The 23,179-nt window shown below is 46.1% G+C and overlaps 1 protein-coding gene and 1 pseudogene across 2 annotated transcripts in view; both read right to left on the reverse strand.

Moving 5' to 3' along the window:
* Positions 1-2,470: 2,470 nt before the first annotated feature.
* Positions 2,471-4,745, reverse strand: LOC126086763 (proteasome subunit beta type-5-like; annotated as a pseudogene).
* Positions 4,746-7,218: 2,473 nt separating this feature from the next.
* COG7 (component of oligomeric golgi complex 7) overlaps positions 7,219-23,179 on the reverse strand; it is an 86,560-nt gene continuing 70,599 nt past the window's right edge. For both annotated transcript variants that reach the window (XM_049903039.1, XM_049903040.1), the window contains exons 16-17: positions 12,393-12,536; positions 7,219-8,058 (exon numbers count right to left, since the gene is read on the reverse strand). In XM_049903039.1, the coding sequence (XP_049758996.1) occupies positions 7,892-8,058; positions 12,393-12,536 (311 nt within the window). In that variant the 3' untranslated portion in view covers positions 7,219-7,891. The remainder of the gene's footprint in view (positions 8,059-12,392; positions 12,537-23,179) is intronic.

Here is a 23,179-nt window from a genome sequence, read left to right on the forward strand (position 1 = left end):
GGGAAGGGTATCCACACTGGCTGTGAGCGAGGCCTTGCCGAGGGAAGGGCTAGAAGCAGGCCCAGTTCCCCGTGGTGATTTTTAAAGTTCTTTTCAAGTTGCCCCTGAAGCAGTACGCTTCTAACTTTTCCAGCGCCACCCAACTTCTTTTGATTGAAAGGAGAGACGGAGAGAGAAAATACTGAAACTAAAAAATCATTTGTAGTTTATCTGAAATCCAGATTTAACTAGGCATCGACCCCATGTGTTACAGGGTAGAGCTGCTCCATACGGTTTTCTTGGCTGTAATCTTTATGGAAGCAGATTGCCAGGCCTTTGTTCCTCAGATCTGCTGGGTGGGTTTGAACTGCCAACCTTTAGGTTAGCGGCAGATTATAAACTGCCTGTGCCACCTGAGCTCCTTATTTGGGACACAGTATACTACAAGTTCATTGCTTGTTTCTCCGAAATTCAAATCTAACTGGGCATCCTATATTTTTACTTGCTAAAGTTAGCAATCCTGTGGTTCAGTTCTACTCTGTCCTATAGGGTTGCTATGAGTTGGAATCGACTTGACAGCAACAACAACGTGGTTCCCCAAGAGACATCAGGGAGTGGTTGATGAAAACGAAAGGCTCTGCCGTGACCTGCCAGTGTCCCCCTCTACCCTCCTCGGCTCAGGCTTCACCCCTGCTGTAAGTCTAGAACACCTGGGTTCTCTGGTCTGGAAGGCAAACAAACTGACCTCTCATAAAGCACCCACAAGAGAAGCTGTGGTGGAAGGAGGTGCCACAGACCCGGTGCCATTTTGGCCAAAGGCTGCATTGCTAGGGGCTGAGTGAGAAGGGCCTGGGAGAAGCCCAGTTTCCCAGCACCCCCCAGCCACACTGGCTCCTGTGCCGCCGCCTCAACCCGGCTGGTTTGCAAGGCTGGAGCCACAATGCCTGTTAGCTGCCACACTCGATACGATGATTCCTCCTACTATTATTATTACAGGAAAACCTGCGAAAGCTGGAACTTGTGTAAGGCGGAAGCCTGTAAGACAAGGAAAACTCAAATATTTTCTGCTAAAAGGAGCAATAGAAAAGTGGTAACACTGCACCCTGTCAAAGGCCAAAAAATTGTGAGACCTGGAAAAACAAAGCAGTCCCGTCAAGTTCCAGCTCTCACAGGTTTCACTGTATTATTATTAGTCACTACATTCACTATTATCACTTATTATTAAGTAACTACTACATTGTATCAATCACTTACCACATACTAAGTACCACATGCCAAGTACGTTATAAGCGACACACTATCATGCCCATTCTACAGGTAAGTAAATTAAGGGTCAGGGAGATGAAGTAAGGCCGCCGAGATCTAGTAAGTGATAGAACTGAGATTCAAACCCAGACCCCAGCCTCATCCTCTTGGTGCCAATGGTCATAACAATACCAGTCCCTTACAGGAACCCAGAGCTTTCATATCTATTGTCTAATTTGATGCTATAGGGAGTCAGAGCAATGATTATCTAGCTCCTCTTGCCAGATCTTTTAGTTACCAGTCAATTTAAACTGGCTTCAGCCAAAAATGAAATTTATTGTCTACTGCAATAAAAGTCCAGGGATTTCAGGCATGGCTGTATCCAGGGGTCACCTGAATCTGATGTTTCTCCAGCTCTTGGTTTTCTTTTCTTTGTGCTGATATCCCACTCAAATAGGTCCTCTCCACCCTTCCCAAACATCCCCTTGCCGCCTAGAGTTCCAGGCTCTACTCCCACAGCTCAGCAACCCCAGAGGGGAGCAAGCCCCTCCTTCACAGTATCCCAGTAACAGTCCAAGAATGAGGCTCATTTGGATCAGCTGGGGTCACATGCTCATCCTGAACCAATCCTGTGATGGGAATGGGAGCTACTGCCTGCCCTGCCCGGCCCGGCCTGGCCCGGCCCGGCCCGGCCCTGCCCTGCGCTGCCCTGCCCTGCCCTGCATGTATATATGGAGAGTAGCCCCTCACAGGCCTGGGAGAGGTTCTGTTCAGAGGCGTTTTGAAGCAGGAGTGGGAAGAGTGGTCCTACCCCCAGAGCTGCCTGTAGCCGATGAGACCAGGACCAGTCTGACAATGGGCAATAGCCTACCACTCTCCCCAGGGAGGTTAGGGGTCAGGGCTCTGCTCAGGAGTGGTCAAGGCCTGGCCAGATCACCCTGGGGCCTGCCCTCCACCCCAGGAGACATCTGCTTACAGCCAGACCAGAAAATGTGTGGCCTCAGGGTTTTTTCTAAGGTGAATAGGAGGCAGAGCTGGGCATCATTTTCTTCTGCCTGCTTCCACTCCCTTTTTTGGCTCTGGCCTGCTGCTTTCTCAAAGTCCAGGGCACAGGCTAACGGCCCATCTCTAGCAGCAGACCCTGCGTCCAACAGGCAGACAGAAATCCTTCTCCCCTCTGGAGCTGGGGAGGGGGAGAAGCGCTGTCTGTCCTTACCTGAGTGACCATCAGAACCTTTTCAAAAAAAAAAAAACCACTCATGGCTGTCGGGTTCACTCTGACTCACGGCGACCCCGTGTGTTACACGATAAAACTGCTCTGTAGGGTTTTCCTGGCTGTAATCTTCACGGAAGCAGGTCACCAGGACCTTCTTCCACATCCCCCCGGGTGTGTTCAAACCAACAAGCTTTAAGTTAATAGTCTACAGCAAACCACTTGCGCCACCCAAAAAAAAAAAAACCCACTGCCGTCAATTCCAACCCTCGGTGACCTCACGTGTTATAGAACTGCTCCGTAGGGTTTTCTTGGCTATAATCTTTACGGAAGCAGATCACCAGGACTTTTCTTCTGCAGTGCTTCTGGGTGAGTTCAAAAGTGGCCAACATTTGGGTTAGTAGTCGAGTGCGAACTGATTGCACCACCCAGAGGACCTTAAACCAGTTGCCATCGAGTTGATTCTGACTCATGGAGACCCCATACGCTGGCAGGGTCTCTTCCCTTCTGGGCTCCTCCTCCCCTGTACCACTCACAACTTCTCTTCCCTGGGCAGGGGTGTCCCAGGCCTACAAATCTTCCTGGGCAAATGTAGGAGGGATTCATTTATGCCTGTGCTTCTCAAAGGTGGTCCCCTGTGCAGTGACATCAGCATTACCTGGGGACTTTTCATAAATGCAATTCTCAGGCCCCACCCCAGACCTACAGGCTCAGGAAACATGGGTGGACCCTGTAATGCAGTTTCCGCAAAGCCCTCCAGGAGGTTCTGATGCCGCTCAAGTGTGAGGAAACACCGGCCCCGCTTGCAGCCTGAGCATAGTCCCAACACCTGGAAGAGGAGGAGGACTGCTGACTTCGAGAGGGCCTAGGACAGTGGCAGCAGCAACCACCTGCAGAAGGATGCTCACAGCTGGGTGCCAAGGAGAAAAAGAGACTGAAGCTGTCCAAGGGGACAAGCCTTCTAAGCCTCAGAGAGAGAGGAAACCGAAAGGGCCACAAGCACTCACGAATAGGATTCTAAACCAAGATGATTTTCCCCCACATGCAGCGTAGAATAACCCTAGAAGTATTCCCTGAAGCCTTCTTAAGACTAAACAATAGCTTAGCTTAGCTAGTAAAGAATGTCTGCATTGACCATTATGCTCTTTTTTTTTTTTGAGGTTGAGCAGTGTAATATTTATTAACAGCAAAGAACGGAAGACGGATAGTTTCCTCTGCAGCAGCTCATTAACCACTGGTAATACACACAGACCAATGGACATGAGCTAAGAAAGAGAATCAATACAATTAGGGACCCCTCCACTATAGGATGAGGTGCTGTACTCTTATTACCAACGACAGTCCCTCCAAGAAAGGCACGCTGCCACATCCGCCCTCTTTCAGGGGGCAGGTTCACTATACTTGTCATGTAGATCAGCTACACTGTCACTGGAGACTCAGCTCCAGCCATCTTCCAAGACACGGCAGACGTTGACCACACCTTGCGTAGGCATCTCCGTAGGTGGCTTGGTAGATGGCTCGACAAGCTAGACCATAAGCTTGCTCCACTTCCAGGTCATAGGGTTAGCCCCTACCTATGGAAACCCTGGTGGTGTAGTTACTAGTTAAGAGCTACAGCTGCTAACCAAAAGGTTGGATGCTCTATGGGGCAGTTCTACTCTGTCCTATAGGGTCACCATGAGTTGAAATTGACTCAATGGCCACGGGATTGGTTTTTTTTGTTTTATGACCTCAAAGGCATACACAGAGCCAGAACCTACAGAGAAGGTGGCCCCTGGGACCTGGTTCCCCTCACTGTCCACACAGCAGAAGCCAGGGCCTCTGTTAGTCACAGCCATAGATCATGGTCCTCGTGGACAGCCTCATGCCTTTATACGGATAAACAAGCAGCTTGGAGGCAGCTGCTACTGAGATGCATTCCATGTTTCGAAGCTTAGAGATTCGACATGGCTGAGCCAATAGCCTCTCCCAGAAACTACAATCTGCTGTGTAGCCATGGTGCCCAGCAGGTAAGGGTTGATCTCACTCACCTTCTTCACAGTCTGGGAGGCAATGTAGGTACCTGCCGTGGCCCGGGAGTCCACCGCAACGATGACTCCACGGAGAAACTTGAAGGCCAGGTGGTGGTTCCATGAAGCATTTCAAGTCCCGGCTCCTCTGAGACACCTCATTTGGGCCTGGCCAAACTCAGTCCATTACCGGAACTCCCTGGACCCAGGTCCAGCAGGTCTGCACGACTCACGTTATGCTCTTTTAAGAGCTGTGTGTATGGGATCAAAGTGACAACAGCAACTCGAAGGATTACATAAGAACCTTAGGGGGCAGTATTTTTATGTTAATGGGGAGGGACAACTCAGAAAAGGCAGGTGAGAATGGTTACACAACTCAAAGAATGTAATGAATGACACTGAATTGTACATGTAGAAACTGTTGAATTGGTGTATGTTTTGCTGTGTATATTCTCGACAACAAAATAAATTTAAAAAAATACATGAAAAAGATGATTTCCCCCCAAACTGCCCAGAAAATGGCATGCTTTAATTTCCACCTCTACCCCAAAAGGAAAAGTCATGTACAGAAAGCTATACAAGAAATTTGTATTTATTGTGTGCTTACTACCTGCTGTTGCCCCCACTGTATCTCAACGACTCCTCAAATAATCCTGTAAGATAGGTACCATTATGATGCCCCTTTTCAGGTTTTTTTTTTTTTTTTCAGGTTAGGTAGGAAACGAGGCTCAGGGAGGGGGTAGTGACCTTCCCAAGGTTGCACAGCTAGGAGGCGATGAAGCCAGGAATCGAGCCCAAGCCTGCTGGCTCTCCCAAACATGGACACAGAGGCCACCACAAAGAGGTTTCCACTTCAGAGCAGCATGTCACTTTCCAGGCTTCCAGCTCTCAGTTCAAGGCAGAAGCCAGGCGTGATCCATGCCAGGGATAGTCTGTGACCCACTAGATGAGAAACCAAAATATTTGTCTTGGTTGGGGCTCCCAGCTGATGCTCCACCAGGGCCAGCAGAGCTAGCTCCAAGGATGTGAGGATGGGATGTGTGGAGCCCCTCGGATGACAGACCAGTGGACACAGGCCCGGGCAGCCTGGTGGTGCTGGTTCACAAGAGGCGGAGAGGCTGGCATGGGCAGGCTAACACCCGTGATTAGGTGTGCCTGCTGTGTGCCTCTCGTACCCTGCCCAGGAAGAACACATGACAGCCAGGGGCACAGACTCCACAGTCCCGAGGCTCAGCTCTGACCCCGGCCCCCACCACGGAGTGGTTGAGTGACTCCGGGCAAGTTCCTTAAACCTCTTCAAACCTCAGTTTCTTTGTCCATAAATGGGGATACTATCCCCTGCTTTCCAAGGCTCTCATGAGGCAGGCCAAGTGAGACAGTGCAGGTGAAAACAAAGCTTAGCCTAGACCCTGGATCACAGCGAGTGTTCAACTTCGATAACTAGACCCTGGGACAGACTCTGGAGTCCCCAGGAAGTGCAAACAGTTAAGCACTTGGTTGCTAGCCCAAAGGTTGCAAGTTCAAGTCCATGTGGAGGTGTCTCAGAAGAAAGGCCTGGTGATCCACTTTCGAAACATCAGCATTGAACACCCGGTGGCGTACAGTTCTCCTCTGACACGCATCGGGTCACCATGAGTTAAAGTTAACTCTACGGCAACTGATTTTGGTTTTCTGGTTTTGTGACAGACTCTGTTGCCACTCCCCAACTTCTTCCTTGCTAGCAGAACTCCAACTGTATCCAGGGGCCGCCACAAGCCCAGCCCAGGCAATAAATCCTGAGTGGTTTAACTTGGTGGCACAGTGGTTAAGAACTTGGCTGCTAACCAAAAGCTCAGCAGTTTGAATCCACCAGCCACTCCTCGGAAACCTTACGAGGGGCAGCTATACTCTGTCCTATAGCGTTGCTATGAGTCAGAATAGACTCAACAGCAACAGGTTTGGCTTTTATTTATTTATTTGGTCTAACCCAGTGTTTCTCAGGTGGAGGTGATTTTGCCCGATATCATTTCTGGAGACAATCTTGGTTGTCAAAACTAGGGGGTCCTAGCGGGTAGAGGCCAAGGATGGTGCTGGGCATCCTACAACATACAGGACCGCTTCACAACCAAGAATTGTCTGGTCCCAAACGTCAGTATGCCCAGAGAAGGGGCCCTGGTGGGAGCCAATCGCAACAGTCGAGTTCCCTGCATTCTCAGCCTCCCTCACAGCCAGGAAGATGCCTGTGACCAACGAATGTCCTGGAGGCCCAGGATAAAGTCGGCTGGGGGCTTCTGGAAATGCCTTTGATTTCCTGATAGAAGGGACAGGCATGGCTACCCTCCCATGCCTTTCCCCCTTTCTTCTCCCCTTGAAGGTGGCAGCCATCCTGGGGTCCAGGTGTCACCCCACGATGACGAGGCATCCAGCTCGAGGGAAAGGCCAAGATCACAGGGAGGCCGGTCCTGACTCTGTCCTGCCACTGAGTCAGTGCCTCTGGCTGCCCACCACCTGACTTCTTGTTGCTGAGAAAAAGTCACTGCTATTTGTGTAAGCCACTCAGACTACGTTTTTCTCTTCCTTGTAGCCAAATGCAACATTAACAGATACAAAAAAAAAAAACATTAACAGATACAGACATCATTAATCAAAAATTGATATTTACATCATCTCATGAATTTTAAAACAGGAAAAAGTCAAAGCCAAGTCCTTAAGACGGCCTGCCCACAAGGCATGTATGATCCGGCCCCATTTCCTATTAGGCTCCCCTCCCCCACCCCCACCCACCCTGGCTGACCTTGAACATGCCCCGGGCCTGGCCACCTGTCCCTCTGCAGGAATCCTCCTCCCCTGGCTCTTTGCCATGCATGTCTCCCACACTTCACATCTCAGTGACACGCGACTGTCCCTTTCACAGCCACATCCCAGTAGCTTCTCTGAACACTGCATCCAGCGAAACGACTGCATAGCGCATAGTAGGCCCTCAGACATTCAGTGGAGGAAGGAAAGAAACCAGCCCCCTTCCTTCCATCAAACCAAAAAACCAAACCCTGCAGGAAACCTGGTGGTGCAACGGTTAAGTGCTTAGCTGCTAAACAGAAGGTCGGCAGCTCAAATTCACCAGCCGCTCCTTGGAAACCCCATGGGGGCAGTTCCACTCTGTCCTGTAGGGTCCATATGAGTCAGAATCGACTCGATGGCAAGGATTTTGGTCTCCTTCCACAAAAAAATTTATTAATTCCATTTTCAAGCTCAGATAATTTTAAAACTTATTAAAAAAATCACCTGAAAAATTACTCTCTAATAAATACTATACCTCTAATTCACAACCTTTTTAGATTATGTAAATAAACCATGTCTTTTGAAAACAAGTTCTCACCAATCCGTGGCAGATTTTTTGAGCAAGTCCACCCTGGAGAGTGGCTGCGGCCACCAGCCCTGGCTCTGCTCCGAGGACTGTGAGGTGGTGTCAGTAAGCCACACCCCGCATGGCGGCTATTGTAGTGGCGAGGCGGCGGGGAAGGCTTTTGGTGGCCTGTCTGTAATCCTCAGGTTTGGTCTTCAAGAGGGTCACGATGTTTTGGAGAGTGCGGGATGGCTGCAGGCCCAGGGCGTCCATCACATTGGTCAGGTAGTCTGCGGGTGTGCGGGGTGCGGGGAGACGCGCTCAATATCCAGTGGGACAGAGCCCTGAAGGGCCTCCCCTGAGTAACAAACAGAGAAGTCCCCAGACTCCTAGCCCTGGGTGCCCGCTCTGCCCTCAGCAGGCAGGCCTTGACTCAAAGGGTTTTACCCACAGGGTCAAGCCTGACTGTGAGTGTGGCCTGGGTCCAGGAGGTCTAATTTAATAAAGAACTACCCAACATCATCCCCACCCCAACATACACACACACACACACACACACACACTCAGATATGCATGCACGTGCACACACTTGCATACGCGTGCACTCTCTCACACGTACACACATGCGTGCAGCAGACACACAGGCATGCACACACAGACACAAACACATGTACACATACTCACACTCGTGTGCACACACACACCCTCTCCAGCTGAGCTCCCCAGAAGCTCTATTCTTGGAACTCCTGGATGGGCAGCCCCGCTCCCCAGTGTATACCACTGAGCTCATGGAGAGCCTCAGGGGTCAGGGGACAAAGGAGCTTGTTTGAGCAGTTACCAAAGCCTCCCCATCGAAACCCCACAGGCAAGACAAGGACCATATGTGAGGCGAAGGCCTGGTATAACGCAGGGTTCCCACACTTCCCAGATGATAATCCTTCGGGTCACTTTCCTCTCCTCTCCCCCAGAATAAATCGATGAGACTCTCCAAGACAGGGTCAGTTATGGATTGAATTGTGCCACTGCAAAATATGCACTGTAAGTCCTAACCTCTATGCCCGTGGTTATAATCCCACTGGGGAATGGGTTGTCTTTGTTACGTTAACGAGGCAGGATTAGTGTAGGGTATATCTTGAGTCAATCTCTTTAGAGATATAAAAGAGGCTAAACAAGCAAGTGAGCAAGCAGAGATGGGGGAAGAAAGATGACAAGCCACATGAAGATCGCCCAGGAGCAAAAGCTCAAAGAGACAAGGACCTTCCTCCAGAGCCAACAGAGAAAGGCTTCCCCTAGAGCTGGCACCCTGTATTTGGACATCTGTCTAGCCTCCTGAACTGTGAGAGGATAAATTCCTGTTTGTTAAAGCCACTCCTTTGTGTTATTTCTATCATAGCAGCACTAGCTAAGTAAGGCAGGGTCCTAGGATTCTGCAGTTGTCAAGGGCAGCCCCAGCAATCTGGTGGAGTGGAGTGCAGGAAGAGAAGACCAGGTATAGCCGGTGTGCCCATGGTGAGGTCCTTCAGGCTCTAGAGCCTCTGCTTCATCTGTCCATGCAGTCAGTGCCCGCCCACCAGGCAGCAGGGTTCAGAGCACTCAACGGGACAAAGGACGTGAAGGCGGCTGATGGGAGGCAGGTGATCAATAAATGCCTGCTGCCCTTCCTTTCTCCTTCCTGGGTGGGTACAACCCAGACCTAAGGGAAGCATTCTGCCCACCCACCTCCCTCACCCTGTTCTAAAGGACTAGAAGCCTGTATGTCCCTCGTTAATGTTTTTTTTTTTTTTTTACCCCTGTGGTGAAATACATGTAACAAAACAGTTGCCATTTTAATGACTTCTGAGCATACAATTCAGTGACATTAGCTACATTCAGCACATTGTGCAACCGTCACCACTAGTCACGGGTAACGTCTGTTCAGACAACATCTGACCGAATATGCGTCCCGACTGGATATGCACCGGTGGTCCCATAAGGTTTTTTGTTTTGTTTTGTTTTGTTTTAAGGGAAAGCGGGTCTCCTTTTGTTTATTACTTCCCCCGAATGGCTTTAAAGACCCCAAACCCTGACTCTTGGCAGCAATGGACCACGAGTGGGATACAGGCAGGTGAGGCAGAGGACATGGCTCTGGGCTCTGGCTCTCGGGCTTTGTCCGGCGGGCAGGCGGGGGAGGTGATAGTAAGGACTGTGGGGCCTGGGCTCCTGCTCCTCAGGCAGGCGGGACAGCAGGCGGGGCTGGGTGTGCTCCACTGCCTCCTCGCTGGCTTCGTCTCACTCTGCTCCTGCCACTGCCCTCTCAGCCACCACTACCTGCTTCAGCAGCAGCAGCCACAACAACAGTGACCGGGACTGGGCTCTCAAAAGGTTTTAATAGCTTGTACAAGGGTTGGTTAGTATCTAGGGATTGTACATAAGTCAGACGTTTGTAACCCAGGGACTGTCTGTAAACAATATGGTGTTTGTACAATGTCCAATCATATAATGTCCTATTTCACAGAAAGTATCATGGACGTTGAGTGACGCATGACTGTGTTTATGAAATTCAGTACCTTTTAAGCAATAACTCCCCATTTCCTCCTCTCCCTCGCCCCTGGTAACCACTACTAAACTTTTGTCCTTATGCATTTGCCTGTTCTGGATATTTCATATAAAAGGGGTCACACAGTATCTGTGCTTTTGTATCTGACTGGACCGTATGGCAATTCTGTGTTAAACTTTTTGAGGAACCGCTAAACCATTTTCCACAGCTACTATACCATTTTACATCCCTATGAGCAACAGACGGAAACCCTGATAGTGCAGTGGTTAGGAGCTACAGCTGCTAACCAACAGGTCAGCAGTTCACATCAACCAGGCACTCCCTGGAAACCAAGTGGGACAGCTCTACTCTGTTCTGTAGGGCTGCTATGAGTCAGAATTAACTTGACGGCAATGGGTTTGGTTTTTATGAGCAATGGATGAGGGTTCCAATTTCTCCACACCCTTGGCAATACCTGTTATTTTCCATTTTGCTGATATTGGCCATCCTAGTGGGTGTGAGGTGGTTATCTCATTGTAGTTCTTCAATGCTTTCTGATCACTGTCTAAGCTAATCTCTTTTCCCTAACTGGCCTAGAGCTCCAGAGAGGCCCATATCTTTCCTTATGTGTTTTTTTGAGGCCCAACTCAGGGCAGGGCCTCTAGGAGGTACCTGCTCCGTCCTGGCTGGCTGGCTGACTCACATCCAACTCAGAAGGAGCTGCTTCCGAGAAAGGGTACCACCAATCAGTCAGGCCCCTGTCTTCTTCACAAGTTTATCCATAAAACTGTGAGCTCTACTAGCCTGCATGCTTGTTATGCAACTGCTCTGTCCCTCTGGTTCCTTATCTACCACGGAGACAGAAGAACCCACCTTGTTAGCATCTGGGGTCTTAAAAGCTTATGAGCAGCCATCTAAGATACTCCACTGGTCTCACCCTGTCTGGAGCAAGAGAGAATAAAGAAAACCAAAGACACAGGGAAAGATTAGTCCAAAGGACTAATGGACCACATCTACCATGGCCTCCACCAGGCTGAATTCAGCATAACTAGATGGTGTCCGGCCACCACCGCCAATTGCTCTGACAGGGGTCACAATAGAGGGTCTCAGACAGGGCTGGAGAAAAACGTAGAACAAAATTCAAACTCACACACACACACACACAAAAAAGACCACACTTACTGATCTGACAGAGACTGGAGAAACCCCAAGAGTATCCCCTTCAGTCAAAGATTAGACAGGCCAATAAAACAAAAAGAGGCTAAATGGACACACCAGCCCGGTGCAAGGATGAGAAGGCAGAAGGGGACAGGAAAGCTGGTAATAGGGAACCCAATGTCAAGAAGGGTGAGTACTGACACGTTGTGGGGGGTTGGCAACCAATGTCACAAAACATTATGTGTATTAATTGTTTAATGAGAAACTAGTTTGTCTGTAAACCTTCATTTAAAGTACAATAAAAAAAAACCCACCTCACAGGGAGTACTGAGGATTGGGTAAGAGTGCTGAGCTCAGCGCCTAGCGTGCCAGGTATGCAGTTAAGAGCTTAACAAACGTTAGTTTTGATAATTATTATGTAAATGGGGCAGAAGGCAGGATAGCGCAAGGTAGCAGCTGAGTCGGTATTACTCATATCAACTAACCAATGAGAAACCTCTGGGTGGTGCAAACTCTTAATGTGCTCGGCTGCTAACTCAAAGGTTGGAAGTTTGAGTCCACCCGGAGGAGCCTCAGAAGAAAGGCCTGGAGATATACTTCCAAAAACCAGCCACTGAAAACCCTATGGAAACAGTTCTACTCTGACACACATGAGGTCGCCATGAGTCAGGGTCGATCCTACAGGAACCGGTAAATCTCACTGAAGCTCCCCTTAGTGGGTCTTGGCCTCGGCAGCCCACCAAATACAGATGTCTGGGCTTCAACCCAGACTTACCGAATCGTAATCTTGGGGGACAGGGCCTGGAGAATCTGCATTTTTAACAAGCTTCACAACAGCCAAATCCAGAGTTGAAGTCATGAGGAGAATTGGGATAAGATTCCTAGAGAGGGCACTGACAGATGCAAGGGGTAAGAAATGCCCATCCCGCTGCCTGTCCCACGAGGACCTACCAATGTCAGTGGCCAGCTGCTTGGTGGAATGCGGGGTCAGCTCAGGGATCTGGAGGATCACATCACAGTAGGTCTGCATCGTGGCCCGGGCAATGGAGCCCAGCCAGTGGTCAGCCATGTTGTCCAGCTCGGGCAGCTCGTCACCTCAAAAGGGAAAGAAGGAGGTCACCAAAGACATACAGAACCTACTCAGGAAAAACCCATCAACCCACAGTTTTTTTTCTTACAGCTTGGATCATCCATTTTATTGGGAGAAGAATGTCATTAAGAAATGAGACCCATTGCTATCAAGTGGATTTCAACTCATAAAGACCCTACAAGACAGAGTGGAACTGCCGCATAGGGTTTCCTAGGCTGTAATTCTTTTCTTTTTTTCCTAACTTTTAGTTTGTTGTTGTTGTTGTTGTGAATATACACAGCAAAACATACACCAATTCAACAATTTCTACACGTAAAATTTAGTGCCATTGATTACATTCTTCCAGTTGTGCAGCCATTCTCACCCTCCTTTTCTGAGCTGTTCCTTCCTCATTAACATAAACTCACTGCCCCCAAAGGTTCCTACCTAATCTTTCAAGTTTCTGCTGTCAACTTGATTCCATATAGATAGTTCTTAAAAAGGCATAATATGCTCAAGGCAGACATATTTTACTAGTTAAAAAAAGAAAAAAAACCATTGCTGTTGAGTCGATTCCGACTCATGATGACCCTATAGTTAGTTAAGATAAACTATTATTCAGTTTTAAGATGACATCAGGGTTTATTTTTCAACCCACAGTTCTTACTGAGCCCTTCCGGGTGACCTGGCCCATGACAAGTGCTATACACACAAACACACCAGGAAGCTTACAGTCTGAATGAGAAGCACAGGAAACAGGGAACAATGAACTCTTAGGTCAACTGATACTGACTCAGTACAGTGAGGATTCAGAAAAGGATGCAATCAGGTGAGGCTGAATAATGGAAGAGTCCCCAAAGGCCTGGGAATCAAGTCTAGCCACATAGTCCAGTGGGATTTCTGCAGACAGAGAATAAGAGGGAGGGCAGGAGGGAGACTCAGACAGAGGGGGGCCCCAAACCAGAAGTTAGAAGGTGGGAGAGTTGGCACAGGTAGAGAAAGGGAGGATCCCAGCCTCCCTGGAAGCTCAATGGCAGTGGTCGAAGCACGGTCATCAAATCAGAATCAAGACTGCAATTCAAGGCCAACTCTGTCACTAACAAGTTACCCAGCCTGTCCGAGACTGTTTGGTTCAAAAGCCCTTCAGGGCTGCTGTGGGAATTAAATCAGTGCACATGAGGCAGTAGGCATGGGGCCCACCACACACTTAGTGCTCGGTCATGGGGCAGCTGTTAGTGTTGTAATTATTACGGGGGGAGTACAACAGGGAACCTGACCCATTGCCATCGAGTCAATTCCGGCTCAGAGCAGCCCTATAGGACAGGGTAGAACTGCCCCATGGGGTTTCCAGGGAGCACCTGATGGATCTGAACTGCCAACCTTTTGATTAACAGCCGAACTCTTAACCAGAACACCACCAAGGTTTCCACCACAGGGAACAGTGAGAAATAAAGTGTTGGGAGGACAGCACTGGGTCATGGAGGGCACCCCGAGAATCATGCGGATACCAAGTCACAGGAGACAGGAAACAAATGGTTCCCAGGAAAGTTGTGACATGATAAGCCCATGCTGGGGAGCCTGTTAAGCTGTGGCAGGCTGTGGGGGGAGACAGAGTAGTCATGCAGGCAAGAGAAGGAGGGCCTAGCTTCCTAGGGAAAGGAGGACACTTGGGAGCAGGTATGGAAAGAAAAGGCTAAATCATAGTACACTACGAAAATACCTGGGGAGGGGGCACAATTGGCAAAAAAAAAAAAAAAAAAAAGCATACGATTGTGTTATTTGTGTAAAAACACTACTGCTGATGAGGATGATGATGGTACAGAATAAAGTCACATGTAACACACTGTCTGCACAGGAGCGGGGCCAGAGGGACACATGGGAAGATGAAAACACCAATGTGTTAAGTGGTGGGGACACAGTGATTTTTTTTCTTCTTAAACTATGATCTTTTTTTTTTTTTAATAACTTTTATTAAGCTTCAAGTGAACATTTACAAATCCAATCAGTCTGTCACATATAAGTTTACATACATCTCACTCCCTACTCCCACTTGCTCTCCCCCTCTTGAGTCAGCCCTTTCAGTCTCTCCTTTCTTGACAATTTTGCCGGCTTCCCTCTCTCTCTATTCTCCCATCCCCTCTCCAGACAAGAGTTGCCAACACAATCTCAAGTGTCCACCTGATACAATTAGCTCACTCTTCATCAGCGTCACTCTCCCATCCGCTGACCAGTCCCTTTCATGTCTGATGACTTGTCTTCGGGGATGGTTCCTGTCCTGTGCCAACAGAAGGTCTGGGGAGCATGGCCGCCGGGATTCCTCTAGTCGCAGTCAGACCATTTAGTTTGGTCTTTTTATGAGAATTTGGGGTCTGTATCCCACTGATCTCCTGCTCCCTCAGGGGTTTCTGCTGTGCTTCCTGACAGGGCAGTCATCGATTGTGGCCAGGCACCAACTAGTTCTTCTGGTCTCAGGATGGTGTAGGTCTCTGGTTCATGAGGCCCTTTCTGTCTCTTGGGCTCTTAGTTGTCGTGTGGCCTTGGTGTTCATTTTCCTTTGCTCCAGGTGGGTTGAGACCAATTGATGCATCTTAGATGGCCACTTGTTAGCATTTAAGACCCCAGACGCCACATTTCAAAGTGGGATGCAGAATGATTTCATAATAGAATTATTTTGCCAATTGACTTAGAAGTCCCGGCAAACCATGTTCCCCAGACCCCCGCGCTTGCTCCGCTGACCTTTGAAGCATTCATTTTATCCCGGAAACTTCTTTGCTTTTGGTCCAGTCCATTTGAGCTGACCTTCCATGTATTGAGTGTTGTCTTTCCCTTCACCTAAAGCAGTTCTTATCTACTGATTAATCAATAAAAAAACCCTCCCCCACCCTCCCTCCCTCCACCCCTCGTAACCACAAAAGTATGTGTTCTTCTCAGGTTTACTATTTCTCAAGATCTTATAATAGTGGTCTTATACAATATTTGTCCTTTTGCCTCTGACTAATTTCGCTCAGCATAATGCCTTCCAGGTTCCTCCATGTTATGAAATGTTTCAGAGATTCGTCACTGTTCTTTATCGATGCATAGTATTCCATTTTGTGAATATACCACAATTTATTTACCCATTCATCCGTTGATGGACACCTTTGTTGCTTCCAACTTTTTGCTATTGTAAACAGAGCTGCAATAAACATGGGTGTGCATATATCTGTTTGTATGAAGGCTCTTGTATCTCTAGGGTATATTCCCAGGAGTGGGATTTCTGGGTTGTATGGTAGTTCTATTTCTAACTGTTTAAGATAACGCCAGATAGATTTCCAAAGTGGTTGTACCATTTGACATTCCCACCAGCAGTGTATGAGAGTTTCAATCTCTCCGCAGCCTCTCCAACATTTATTATTTTGTGTTTTTTGGATTAATGCCAGCCTTGCTGGTGTGAGATGGAATCTCATCGTAGTTTTAATTTGCATTTCTCTAATGGCTAATGATCGAGAGCATTTTCTCATGTATCTGTTGGCTGCCTGAATATCTTCTTTAGTGAAATGTGTGTTCATATCCTTTGCCCACTTCTTGATTGGGTTGTTTGTCTTTTTGTGGTTGAGTTTTGACAGAATCATGTAGATTTTAGAGATCAGGCGCTGGTCGGAGATGTCATAGCTGAAAATTCTTTCCCAGTCTGTAGGTGGTCTTTTTACTCTTTTGGAGAAGTCTTTAGATGAGCATAGGTGTTTGATTTTTAGGAGCTCCCAGTTATCGGGTTTCTCTTCATCATTTTTGGTAATGTTTTGTATTCTGTTTATACCTTGTATTAGGGCTCCTAAGGTTGTCCCAATTTTTTCTTCCATGATCTTTATCGTTTTAGTCTTTATGTTTAGGTCTTTGATCCACTTGGAGTTAGTTTTTGTGCATGGTGTGAGGTATGGGTCCTGTTTCATTTTTTTGCAAATGGATATCCAGTTATGCCAGCACCATTTGTTAAAAAGGCTATCTTTTCCCCAATTGACACTGGTCCTTTGTCAAATATCAGCTGCTCATACGTGGATGGATCTATGTCTGGGTTCTCAATTCTGTTCCATTGGTCTATGTGTCTGTTATTGTACCAGTACCAGGCTGTTTTGACTACTGTGGCTGTATAACAGGTTCTGAAGTCAGGTAAAGTGAGGCCTCCCACTTTCTTCTTCTTTTTCAGTAGTGCTTTGCTTATCCGGGGCTTCTTTCCCTTCCATATGAAATTGGTGATTTGTTTCTCTATCCCCTTAAAATATGACATTGGAATTTGGATCGGAAGTGCGTTAAATGTATAGATGGCTTTTGGTAGAATAGACATTTTTACTATGTTAAGTCTTCCTATCCATGAGCAAGGTATGTTTTTCCACTTAAGTATGTCCTTTTGAATTTCTTGTAGTAGAGCTTTGTAGTTTTCTTTGTATAGGTCTTTTACATCCTTGGTAGGATTTATTCGTAAGTATCTTATCTTCTTGGGGGCTACTGTGAATGGTATTGATTTGGTTATTTCCTCTTCGGTGTTCTTTTTGTTGATGTAGAGGAATCCAAGTGATTTTTGTATGTTTATTTTATAACCTGAGACTCTGCCAAACTCTTCTATTAGTTTCAGTAGTTTTCTGGAGGATTCCTTAAGGTTTTCTGTGTATATAATCATGTCATCTGCAAATAGTGATAACTTTACTTCTTCCTTGCCAATCCGGATACCTTTTATTTCTTTGTCTAGCCTAATTGCCCTGGCTAGGACTTCTAGCACGATGTTGAATAAGAGCGGTGATAAAGGGCATCCTTGTCTGGTTCCCGTTCTCAAGGGAAGTGCTTTCAGGTTTTCTCCATTTAGAGTGATGTTGGCTGTTGGCTTTGCATAGATGCCCTTTATTATGTTGAGGAATTTTCCTTCAATTCCTATTTTGGTAAGAGTTTTTATCATAAATGGGTGTTGAACTTTGTCAAATGCCTTTTCTGCATCAATTGATAAATAAGATCATGTGGTTTTTGTCTTTTGTTTTATTTATGTGATGGATTACATTAATGGTTTTTCTGATATTAAACCAGCCTTGCATACCTGGTATAAATCCCACTTGATCAGGGTGAATTATTTTTTTGATGTGTTGTTGGATTCTATTGGCTAGAATTTTGTTGAGGATTTTTGCATCAATGTTCATGAGGGATATAGGTCTATAATTTTCTTTTTTTGTAATGTCTTTACCTGGTTTTGGTATCAGGGAGATGGTGGCTTCATAGAATGAGTTGGGTAGTATTCCGTCATTTTCTATGCTTTGGAATACCTTCAGAAGAAGTGGTGTTAACTCTTCTCTGAAAGTTTGGTAGAACTCTGCAGTGAAGCCGTCCGGGCCAGGGCTTTTTTTTTTTTTTGGGAGTTTTTTGATTACCGTTTCAATCTCTTTTTTTGTTATGGGTCTATTTAGTTGTTCTACTTCTGAATGTGTTACTTTAGGTAGGTAGTGTTTTTCCAGGAATTCATCCATTTCTTCTAGGTTTGCAAATTTGTTAGAGTACAATTTTTCATAATAATCTGAAATGATTCTTTTAATTTCATTTGGTTCTGTTGTGATGTGGTCCTTCTCGTTTCTTATTCGGGTTATTTGTTTCCTTTCCTGTATTTCTTTAGTCAGTCTAGCCAATGCTTTATCAATTTTGTTAATTTTTTCAAAGAACCAGCTTTTGGCTTTGTTAATTCTTTCAATTGTTTTTCTGTTCTCTAATTCATTTAGTTCAGCTCTAATTTTTATTATTTGTTTTCTTCTGGTGCCTGATGGATTCTTTTGTTGCTCAGTTTCTATTTGTTCAAGTTGTAGGGACAGTTCTCTGATTTTGGCTCTTTCTTCTTTTTGTATGTGTGCATTTATCGATATAAATTGGCCTCTGAGCACTGCTTTTGCTGTGTCCCAGAGGTTTTGATAGGAAGTATTTTCATTCTCGTTGCTTTCTATGAATTTCCTTATTCCCTCCTTGATGTCTTCTATAACCCAGTCTTTTTTCAGGAGGGTATTGTTCATTTTCCAAGTATTTGATTTCTTTTCCCTAGTTTTTCTGTTATTGATCTCTAGTTTTATTGCCTTGTGGTCTGAGAAGATGCTTTGTAATATTTCGATGTTTTGGACTCTGCAAAGGTTTGTTTTATGACCTAATATGTGGTCTATCCTAGAGAATGTTCCATGTGCGCTAGAAAAAAAAGTATATTTTGCAGCAGTTGGGTGGAGAGTTCTGTATAAGTCAATGAGGTCAAGTTGGTTGATCGTTGTAATTAGATCTTCCGTGTCTCTATTGAGCTTCTTACTGGATGTCCTGTCCTTCTCCGAAAGTGGTGTGTTGAAGTCTCCTACTATAATTGTGGAGATATCTATCTCGCTTTTCAATTCTGTTAAAATTTGATTTATGTATCTTGCAGCCCTGTCATTGGGTGCATAAATATTTAATATGGTTATGTCTTCCTGATCAACTGTCCCTTTTATCATTATATAGTGTCCTTCTTTATCCTTTGTGGTGGATTTAAGTCTAAAGTCTATTTTGTCAGAAATTAATATTGCTACTCCTCTTCTTTTTTGCTTATTGTTTGCTTGATATACTTTCTTCCATCCTTTGAGTTTTAGTTTGTTTGTGTCTCTAAGTCTAAGGTGTGTCTCTTGTAGGCAGCATATAGATGGATCGTGTTTCTTTATCCAGTCTCTGACTCTCTGTCTCTTTATTGGTGCATTTAGTCCATTTACATTCAGGGTAATTATAGATAAATAAGTTTTTAGTGCTGTCATTTTGATGCCTTTTTATGTGTGTTGTTGACAATTTCATTTTTCCGCATACTTTTTTGTGCTGAGGCGTTTTTCTTAGTAAATTGTGAGATCCTCATTTTCATAGTGTTTCACTTTATGTTAGTTGAGTCGTTACGTTTTTCTTGGTTTTTATCTTGAGTTATAGAGTTGTTATACCTTTTTGTGGTTACCTTATTATTTACCCCAATTTTTCTAAGTAAAAACCTAACTTGTATTGTTCTATATCGCCTTGTATCACTCTCCATATGGCAGTTCAATGCCTCCTGTATTTAGTCCCTCTTTTTGATTATTGTGATCTTTTACCTATTGACTTCCATGATTCCCTGTTATGTGTATTTTTTTTTTAATTAATCTTAATTTGTTTGTTTTTGTGATTTCCCTATTTGAGTTGATATCAGGACGTTCTGTTTTGTGACCTTGTGTTGTGCTGATATCTGATATTATTGGTTCTCTGACCAAACAATATCCTTTAGTATTTCTTGTAGCTTTGGTTTGGTTTTTGCAAATTCTCTAAACTTGTGTTTGTCTGTAAATATCTTAATTTCGCCTTCATATTTCAGAGAGAGTTTTGCTGGACATATGATCCTTGGCTGGCAGTTTTTCTCCTTCAGTGTTCTGTATATGTCGTCCCATTCCCTTCTTGCCTGCATGGTTTCTGCTGAGTAGTCTGAACTTATTCTTATTGATTCTCCCTTGAAGGAAACCTTTCTTTTCTCCCTGGCTGCTTTTAAAATTTTCTCTTTTTCTTTGGTTTTGGTGAGTTTGATGATAATATGTCTTGGTGTGTTTCTTTTTGGATCTTAAATGGGGTTCGATGAGCATCTTGGATAGATATCCTTTCGTCTTTCATGATGTCAGGGAAGTTTTCTGTCAGGAGTTCTTCAACTATTTTCTCTGTGTTTTCTGTCCCCCCTCCCTGTTCTGGGACTCCAATCATCCACAGGTTATCCTTCTTGATAGAGTCCCACATGATTCTTAGGGTTTCTTCATTTTTTTTAATTCTTTTATCTGATTTTTTTCCAGCTATGTTGGTGTTGATTCCGTGGTCCTTCAGATGTCCCAGTCTGCATTCTAATTGCTCAAGTCTGCTCCTCTGACTTCCTATTGCGTTGTCTAATTCTGTAATTTTATTGTTAATCTTTTGGATTTCTACATGTTGTCTCTCTAAGGATTCTTGCAACTTATTAATTTTTCCACTATGTTCTTGAATAATCTTTTTGAGTTCTTCAACAGTTTTATCGGTGTGTTCCTTGGCTTTTTCTGCAGTTATCCTAATTTCATTTGTGATATCTTTAAGCATTCTGTAAATTCGTTTTTTATATTCTGTATCTGATAATTCCAGGATTGTATCTTCATTTGGGAAAGATTTTGATTCTTTTGTTTGGGGGGTTGGAGAAGCTGTCACGGTCTGCTTCTTTAAGTGGTTTGATATGGATTGTTGTCTCCGAGCCATCACTGGGAAACTAGTTTTTCCAGAAAATCCGCTAAAAAAAAAATGCAGTCAGACCCCTATCAGAGTTCTCCCTCTGGCTCAGGCTATTCGGATGTTAATGAAGCCGCCTGGGGAGGGCGGGGGAGGGGGAGGGAACAGAGAGATAGGAGAGTAGCACCTCAGAATATAGCCAGAGTTGCTTGTCTTGCTTGGAATGACTATTATATCTGAGATTCCCGCGGGCGCCTCGCCTATGTGTGCTGGCTGTGTGGAGATTGCCCCCGGGGGGTCTGGCCCGCTGGAGTCACGGTCAGATCCTCCGCTTCCAGCCCCACGCCCAGCGTCAAGGCTCCCCTACTGGGACGGTGCACTCTCGACTCCAAAATCAGTCGCTGCCTCCCGGGGACTTCTCGTCCCTCCAGCCGCGTGGCCCTGCCGCCCCCGCGAACCCGGTGGGCCCCCTCCCGGGGTTAGTTCAGATGGGTGGAGCAGCTCCCCGTGCTTGTGCTGTGACCGAGTGTCCCGGCTGGGACGCTGTTCTCCCCGCTCCAATACCAGTTGCTGTCTCCCGGGGCCTTCTCCTATCGGCTGCGTCCCACGCCACCCGCGCGACCCGGCTGGGCCCCTTCCCGGGGTTAGTTCAGGGGGGTGGAGCAGCTCTCCGTGTTTATGCCGTACCTGCGTCCAGTCCAAATCCCGGCGGGATGGTTCCCTGGCTGGGACGCTGCTCTCCCCATTCCAAGACCAGTCACTGCCTCCTGGGGACTTCTCCTACCGGCTGCGTCCCACGCCACCCGCGGAACCGGCTGGTCTCCCTCCTGGGGTTAGTTCAGGGGGGTGGAGCAGCTCTCTGTGCTTGTGCCGTACCTGACTGGTACGCTGGCTCTAGGCTCTGGAAACAATCGCTGCTTCCCCGTATTAGTTCATTCTCCGTCTCTAAATCTGTGTTTGTTGTTCAGGGTTCGTAGATTGTTACGTATGTGATCGATTCACTTGTTTTTCCGTGTCTTTGTTGTAAGAGGGATCCGAGGTAGCGTCTGCCTAGTCCGCCATCTTGGCTCCACCCTTAAACTATGATCTTAATTGTTTTATAGAACATCCATGCAATAATACAAACTAGAAGGTTAAAAAAAACAAGCCAGGTTTGGTGACAAGTAAGCATAAGGATGATAATGGTAATCTAGTTCCACCTTGATATCGCCAGCCTGGTCGTGACATGGCCAAAAACGCAGCTGGGCAAGGAGGCTGGTTTAAGGGATAGGCCACATTCCTGCTGACTGTGACTTGAGGGTAGAATACCCAGGAAGGCTAAACATAATGGACCAGAGCACAAACACCTAGAGCTGAGAGTTGTCAGAGAGAGATGAAAGCGGACGACATAAACATGGACGAGAAGAAGAAATGAAAACGAGCAAGAGACTGAGGAGACACCCGGGTTGAGGATGAAGAGGCAGAAGTGGCACCCTGTCCTTGACGTAGAAGAAGTATGAGCACCAGACCAATTTCCCAAAAGCCTGCAGCACTCGGCACTGCCCTGGGCGCTGGTGCCAGGTGGGTGCTGCCCTTAGCGCACTCTCCATTCAGGGGAGAAAATGAAGCCAGTGCTATAGCCAAGGCATGTCCGAAGACAAATGGGAGCACACAATTGGGAGCAAATACCTTGGCTTCAAGCTGCTGAGGAAGGGCAGGGACAATTGGGCTGTTTGCCAGGTGCACATGGGAAAAAGCCTCTCTAAGCAGGAAGCACAAAAATTGTTTTACTTTTTTTTCCACAATAAACCCAGTATACATGAGATGTGACTATCCCATTTGTGGAAAATGTAAGTGCGTATGTGGATCTCGCTTTGGTTGTATGGATCTTTTCTGTCTTGTTTCTTTTGCTCAATAACGTGAGACGCATCAGTGTTATTATGTGTAGCTGTAGTTCATTCACTGTCAATACTATATATGATTTCATTGCATGACTATATCATAATGTATGTATCCATCCATTTTACAGTTGATGAACATTTGGGGTGCTTCCAGATTGAGGCTCTTACCAACCAAGTCACTATGGCCCTCCTTAGAGATTTACATGGGGCACATATAAAAGAGTATCTAGGACATACATCTAGGAGTAAAACCACTGGGCCAAAGGGTATGCACGTTGTCACCTTTACTAGAAAATGCCACACTGTTTTTCCAAAGTGGCTATACCAATTTACAGCGGTAGATGACAGTTCTCTAGTCTTTTCCTTTTATGTTTATATACATGGCAGTTTTTTTTAAATGGAATCACACTGTATATATTATTTTATAACCTCCTCTTTGCACTTAATATGCTGAGGATATCTTTCCAAGTCATTAAATATCCTTTTCCAATATCTTTTTTTAATTGTGCTTTAGACGAAGGTTTACAGAACAAATTAGTTTCTCATTAAACAATTCACAAGCACATTATTTTTGTGAC

This window comes from Elephas maximus, chromosome 12 (genome assembly GCF_024166365.1).
Source record: "Elephas maximus indicus isolate mEleMax1 chromosome 12, mEleMax1 primary haplotype, whole genome shotgun sequence".
In the NCBI taxonomy this organism is placed as follows: domain Eukaryota; kingdom Metazoa; phylum Chordata; class Mammalia; order Proboscidea; family Elephantidae; genus Elephas; species Elephas maximus.